General features: G+C 62.3%; 1 protein-coding gene across 1 annotated transcript; it reads right to left on the reverse strand.

The window, feature by feature from the left end:
* Window positions 1-1,189: 1,189 nt before the first annotated feature.
* LOC112124875 (kinesin-like protein KIFC3) lies at window positions 1,190-7,034 on the reverse strand (the record flags this gene model as incomplete). The annotated part of the gene is made up of 7 exons (XM_026663271.1): window positions 1,190-1,320; window positions 1,777-1,881; window positions 4,199-4,380; window positions 5,627-5,738; window positions 5,917-6,047; window positions 6,298-6,445; window positions 6,861-7,034. Coding segments are annotated over 7 exons (983 nt in total), but the record flags the coding sequence as incomplete, so codon positions are not given.
* Window positions 7,035-7,196: the final 162 nt, after the last annotated feature.

Below are 7,196 nucleotides of genomic sequence, written 5' to 3' on the forward strand. Positions count from 1 at the left end.
TACTTCCAACTGATGCGTCCCCAGCTTGTTATTAATCCCTAAATGCATGACCTTGCACTTTTCACTATTAAATTTCATCCTATTACTATTACTCCAGTTTACAAGGTCATCCAGATCTTCCTGTGAGATATCCTGGTCCTTCTCTGTATTAGCAATACCTCCCAGCTTCGTGTCATCCACAAACTTTTTTTATTAGCACATTCCCACTTTTTGTGCCAAGGTCAGTAATAAAAAGATTAAATAAGATTGGTCCCAAAACCGATCCCTGAGGAACTCCACTAGTGACCTCCTTCCAGCCTGACAGTTCACCTTTCAGTATGACCCGTTGTAGTCTCCCCTTTAACCAGTTCCTTATCCATCTTTCAATTTTCATATTGAGCCTCATCTTTTCCAATTTAGCTAATAATTCCCCGTGTGGAACCGTATCAAATGCCTCACTGAAATCGAGGTAAATTAGATCCACTGTGTTTCCTTTGTCTAAAAAATCTGTTACCTTCTCAAAGAAGGAGATCAGGTTGGTTTGGCACGAGCTACCTTTTGTAAAACCATGTTGTAATTTGTCCCAATTACCGTTGATCTCAATGTCCTTAACTACTTTCTCCTTCAAAAAATTTTCCAAGACCTTGCATACTGCAGATGTCAAACTAACAGGCCTGTAGTTGCCCGGATCACTTTTTTTCCCTTTCTTAAAGATAGGAACTCTGTTAGCAATTCTCCAGTCATACGGTACAACCCCTGAGTTTACAGAGTCATTAAAAATCCTTGCTATTGAGCTTGCAATTTCATGTGCCAGTTCCTTTAATATTTTTGGAGTCTGGGGTCCTGTCAGTCAGTGCCGAGAGTGCCCCCTGGTGCACAGCCCCCCTAGTGCACTCTGGGGTCCTGTCAATCATTGCCGATAGCGCCCCTGCAGCACAGCGTCCCCTAGTGCGCTCTGGGGTCCTGTCAATCAGTGCTGAGAGCGCCTCCTGCTACACCCCCTCCCCCTCTCCCAGCACAGCACCCCTAGTCCCATGCTGGGTATTGGGGTCACTGTGAAGTGCTGAGTAGGTCCCTTGGCCAGAGCCTGCCGTGACCCAGGCTCAGCCCAGGCCTCCCCGGCGGTGCCCGGCCTGCGCGGCAGGGTGAGGAGAAGGTTCTGTGGGGGGCAGGGTGTTCCTAGCGGTGCGTGGGGCAGGCCCCCTCTTACCGGATCACCTCGTTGTAGATCTCCACCACGCTGAGGGTCACCGAGTACTTCCACAGCCCCGCCCTGGCCTCCATCTCCCGGTACAGGGCCTGCAGCGCACGCTGGTTTATGCCAGGGTCCTCGGGGACGCCCTGGAGCCAGACAGAGACAGGGCCTCAGGCTTCCACCCAGCACTGAAGTGGGGGCCTCGGGGGCAGCCTAGGCCCCCTCAGAGTCCCATCAACATGGAGGCGTGTGTGGGTGTGTCCATGCGCGTCACAGCCCATTGGCACACACGTGTGTACCCGTGTGGAAGAGTGTGCAGGTTGGGATCCCCTGCACTGAGCCCCGTGCTTCCAGGCGGCTCCTAACGCCCACAGACGACACGCCCCTTCCCAAGGGGAGAGAGACAGATCCCAGTTCCCGAGAGCTGGAGACTGTCTGGGGGGCAGCAGGATTCTCACGTCCCTGGAGGCTCTGGGCCTGGGATGCAGAGCGGGGTCTCTCCATTCCCCCACCCCAGCGCCAGCCGTTCCAGGAACACGTGGGGCTAAGTGGGGCCGAACCCAGACTGGTCCCTTCCTCAGCCCCGTGGCCCTGCTGCCTACCTCCATGGTGTACGTCTTCCCCGAGCCGGTCTGCCCGTAGGCAAAGATACACACGTTGTAGCCATCCAGACAGGACAGGACCAGGGGCTCGATCTCCAGGAACACCTGAGCGGGAGGCAGACAAACAGACGGGCGTCAGCAGGGGGCTGAGGGACCCATGTCCCGGTGCGGGGTGCAGGTTCTGCAGTGCGGGTGACAGCCAGCAGAGCTGTGGGGGGAGGGGCGCAGTGCAGGGGGTGCCCTGAGCAGGCAGGGTGAGTGCTGGGGGCTGAGGCTGCCAGTCGTGCGGGGGGGAAGCCAGTTACCTGCGGCCCTGGCAATCATGGCTCTGGCGGTCCGGGAGGAGCTCCAGGGTCCTGTCCCTGGCTAGGCACCTGGGGATCAAGGGGTCACAAAGCACCAGGTGGAAAGGTCAGCGCAGAATTCACGAGCCCTCTGCAGGGGGGAGGCAGTGCCCAGAGCTCCCCCGCTGCGATGGGCCCTAGCACGCTCTGCCAGACCACGGAGCACCGCCGCACGGCATCTTAGAACACAACACCCCCTGCACGCCGCTCTAGAACAGACTGGCTGCACACCGCTCTAGAACAGACTGCAAACGGCTCTAGAACAAACTGGCTGCATGCCGCTCTAGAACAGACTGGCTGTACGCCAGTCGAGAACAGACTGCAAACGGCTCTAGAACAAACTGGCTGCACGTCGCTCTAGAACAGACTGACTGCACACTGCTCTAGAACAGTCCACCCCACAAATACGCACAGAGCTCTAGAACTGGCCAGCCATGCGCTGCTCTAGAACAGGCCAGGCATGCACTGTTCTAGATCAGTCTACCCAGACACCGGTCTAGAACCGACAGGTCATTTGCCGATCTAGAGCAGCCAGCCCTCACTCTGCTCTAGAACAGTTCATCCGAGCCCCTGCTCTAGAACACTCAGTCCTTTCACACTGCTCTAGAACACTTTGCCCAACCCAGGCAGAGGGAGTACCGTGCCCCACAAGTTGTTCTGGAACACTTTGTCATCCATCAGTCTAAGCTGTTCCCATAGACAGACTCAGAACACCACAGCCTACATGTCATTGTAGAACACTCCACATCACCCCCACATGCTATCTTAGGACACCACCCCATTGCACTTTGAATCTAGAATGTTCCCCGTATCGATCTAGAATGTGCCATATTTCCATTTACTTAGAACACTATAACCCACGTGGCATTTTGCAACCCTGTTAACTATTCTAGAATGTCCCACCCTCCCAAGACAATTCTCTAGCACATTTCGGCCATAAATGCTCACCTAGCTCACTATAACCTCTTATTCTAGAGCTCTATAGGCCACCTTTGTGTGCTAGAACGCTCCACCCCACACCCCAATCTAGAACAACCTGGCCTGCGTGCTGATCTAGAATGCTGGCAACTCTTGCTGTTCTGGGTCACATCCTGCCCAGTGGTCTAGAATCTCTCTCCTCCTCCTCCGCTGCTCCCCAGTGCCAGCACTGCTCTGACATGCTCCATTTTCCAGAATGCTTTTCTCCCTTCTGCCTGTCCCACTTCCCCGGTTCCTCTAGAACGCTGCACCTCCCTGCGCCCTGGAACTCTCTGCCCTCCCCTGCAGCCTTCTGGAGTCCCCCAAGCCCCTCCAGCATTCCAGCTCCATTCCCCTCCCCGCAGCGTTCTGGGCTGCTCCAGGCTCTGCTCCCCTGGCAAGCCACCGCCCCCGTCCCATCACAGTGCAGATGTGGGGCTGGAGGGGGGCACACGCCCCGGCCTGCCCTCCCTCATTCCCAAGTGCTGCCGGGCAGTGCAGCTCCCCGGTAGGGGCCTGCTGGCCACATGGCAGCTCTATGGAGGGGCTCCTGGTAACGCAGCCCATCCAGGGGGCCTTCCCCACACCCACACAACTGCCCCAATCGCTGGGCTGCTGCTGCCCTCGTGGCCGCCAGGGAACGGCCCTTCGGCCGAGCCCCACGGGCCCAGTGCCTGCGCTCCCCAGCCCAGCGTGGAGACCGGCACGGACATGGCTAAGGGGCCCAGCACCCCTGGCCCTGGCACAGTGAGGGGAAGGGAGAGCTAAGTGTCTGGCTGCAGCCGCTGCCTTGAGACTCCCCTCCCATCCCCCCATCCCCGGCCTGGGGGGCCACAGCTCTGAGGTGAAGATGCCCGTGGGCCCGGCCCGTTCTGAGGGGCGGCCCAGCCAGGGAACCGAGTCACCAGGCACGGCGCAGGTAGCTCAGACCCAGTCCTGCCACCAGTCTGTGCTGCCAGAATGCCCCTGGGACCCTGACTGCCAGGGGCTTGGGTGGCACCTGGGCCCCCGGCTCATGGCTGGCACCGCCCTGGGTTCAGGGGCAATAGGGTGGCCAAGCCGGGGTGCCCAGGCTGGCACAGAGGGGATGGGGCGCGGCAGGGAGTCGGGCAGCGGGTCACCTCCTCCTGCGTGGCCTCCGGCAGGAAGACCTTGTCCAGCTCGAAGGTCCTCTCCTTGCCCTTGTAGCGGGCGGTGACGCTGCTGTCACTGCCGGGCTCCGTGCTGACGGCCGTGCTCACCTCCCCCTCCTGCTGGTCCGCCTCTGTCACCGGCTTCAGGCGGCACAGCACCCGGATGTTCCCTGGGGGCGGAGACGCGGGGTCACGGGGGCTCTGTGGGGCCCTGGAGACCGGAGTGCTCTGCGCGGGACAGCCAGGGGCCTGCCACGCTGCCCTCAGTCTCCATGGCCCAGCCAGCCCCTGGCCAATCAGTGCCAAAGGATGCCTAGCCCATGAGGAGCCAGGCTGAGACCCCCAGCCCCCCCAGGGCCGCCTGCAGACGATCCTATCCCTGCCCACTGCCCTGAGCCCGAGCGGCAGCACATCAAGGTGGGACCCACCAGCAGCACCAAGGCCTGAGCTGCCCTAGAGACCAGGCCGCAACCAGTCTGCAAACATTCCCCCCCCACCCTGCCGGCCCACACCCCAAGGCTGTAGCCACACGCAGGGCAGCAGCCTGGCTGGGAGGGGGCGCAGGAGCCAGGGGAGGGCACTTCTAGGGTCTCCGGTATTTGGGGAGGGCTTTGCATTCGCAGCTAAGTCCCTTAATGGCAAGAGCCCTGGCTCTTTGGGGGACCCTCAGGTCCCAGCCCAGTGGGCACTGCCTTCTTCGGGGCCCTGCTCCCACGCCCGGAGTATGCGCCCGTCACCGCCAGGGTGCAGCCCTCGCTCCTCAAAGCATGTCCCAGCCCAGACCCATTGGAAGGGACGTCTAAAGAGGCTTCTGTGGCTGGAGGTCCCAGCTCAGCCCTCGGGTGTGGGCCTGGGCAGGGAGGGCTACAGGGACTGACACAGCAGCCCGAGCCCTGGGCCTGGGCCGGGGGCTCCGGGGGTCGGCGGCCGAGCCTGCAGCGTGTGCCGGGGGCTCTGCGGGTCAGCGCAGGTGGCCAAGCCCTGGGTGTGGGCTGGGGGCTCCGGGGGTCGGCGCAGGGGGCCGAGCCCTGGGCATGGACCGGGGGCAGGTCACAGGATCCTGGCGGCCTGGAGCCAGCCCCACACCTGGTTTTCATTGGGGCTGAACCCAGCTGGCCCTCCTCATTATGAACTACAGGAGCAGGAGGCGGAGCAGGAACGTCTTGGCTCCTCCCACACAGCTGCTCAGCCAATGAAACACAAGACGTAGTTGCACCAAGCTGTCATTGGCTGCTCAGGGACCCAGCAGGCAGGTGGCGACACCGGAGAGCCAGTTAACCCTTACACACCTGCCACACCCCCCATGCTCGGCTCTGGAGAGCGACCCGCCGCCCCAGGCTCCCTGGGGCCTCTGTTGGGTGGGGCGCGGGGCCCATCCCGCCCGGAATCCATCCCCCTGCCGCCCTCCCCCCGCACCTTTCAGCTCCACCAGCTGGGCGTGGTACTTTTTGCGCAGCAGCACCTCATGCTGGTATTTCTGCAGCAGGTCCCGGCTGGCCTCCGACGCCTCGCTGACGGCCGAGCACATCTAGGGGGACAGGGACACTCAGCCCCAGCCGGGCCGCGCTCAGAGCCAGCCTGAGCGCCCAGCGCCGCCGGTGTGGGGGGCAGGGACTGGGGGACAAGGAGCAACTGCCTCCTTTCCCTGCACGGGCCTCCCCTGCCCCCTCCATTCCCCGCGGGCCAGCCCCCTCCCCCAGCCTCACCTGTCGCCTGGCCTCCCGGATGGCCGCCTCGTAGAACCCGGAGAAGTCGCGCACCTGGCTGCGCAGGCTGGAGTAGTTGGTTTTCATGCCCTTAAGGATGGGCTGCAGCGTGGCCAGGCGCCTCTGGACACCTGCCAGGGAGCAGAGACCGGGGGCAGCTGCCCTCAGAAACAGGCGCTCGCTAGTACACCCCCCCCACCCCTGCCCTACACAGGGATCCGCTCCGCAGGGCTGGAATCTGCTCCCATCAAGCGCAGGGGATCCACTCCCCAGGGATCTGCTCCCAGCAGGGATCTGTGCTGTGCACTCACGGCTCAGGATCCCCTCCTGACCAGGGGCTTTCGGAGACGCTTCCCCAGCCCCTCCCCAGGCCTGCGGTACCTGTCAGCTGCTCGCGGAGCTGCTCCAGGTGCTGCTCCGAGCTCTCCGAGGCCTCCTTGACGGCCTCCTCCTTCTGGGCTTCCAGGTGGTTGATCTCCCGCAGCAGCTCCTCCCGCAGCTTGGCGATCTCGGACTCGTAAGCAGCGATCTGCAGGCGGGGAGACCCTCGGGTCACCAGGGAGGGCTCGTCTGCCCCTCCCCAGGGGTTGCGGGGGTCCCAGGAGTGAGGGGCAGGGCTCCTGGCTATGGCCTGGGAAGAGGGACGGGGGAGGTCGGTCCCTCCACAGGTGAGCGCCTGCTCTGGGGGCTGGACGGAGCAGCTCCACTCCCCCAGCTCCACCTGCCATGCCCGGGCCCCGGGGACCTGCCCCCTCATTCATGGGGTCTGGGCTACTGGAATGCAGGGCTGGGCTACCCTCCCGTGCCCGATGGCCACCCCCAGGGAGGGGTCTCTATGTCAGGGGACGCGGCTCTCAGCAAAGGACAAGGAGCCGTGGTATTCTGCCTGCAGGGGCATGAGTTCGAATCCCGCCCACCCTGTCAACGGTGCCGCTCCCGCTCACCTTGTGCCGCAGCCCGGCAGTCACCTCCTCCGAGCCTTGCAGCTGCTCGGCCAGCCGCTGGTACCGCTCCCCCTGGCTGGAGAGCTGCTCCAGCAGCCCCCGGTTCCGCTCCTCGGCCTCCACCAGAGACCTCAGGGTCGTGGGGGACTCCACCTCCACCGTCTGGGTCACGTACTAGAGATGTGAAACAGACCCTGTGAGGGGCTGGGGAGTGGGGGCCTCACTGCCCCCTGCTGGGGGAATCAGGCCTGTATGTGTGTGTGTCACTGCCCCCTGCTGGGGGAATCGTGTGTGTGTGTGTGTGTGTGTGTGTGTGTGTGTGTGTGTGTGTGTGTG

Source organism: Terrapene carolina, unplaced genomic scaffold, assembly GCF_002925995.2.
Source record: "Terrapene carolina triunguis isolate 2854851 unplaced genomic scaffold, T_m_triunguis-2.0 Scaffold33067, whole genome shotgun sequence".
NCBI lineage: Eukaryota > Metazoa > Chordata > Testudines > Emydidae > Terrapene > Terrapene triunguis.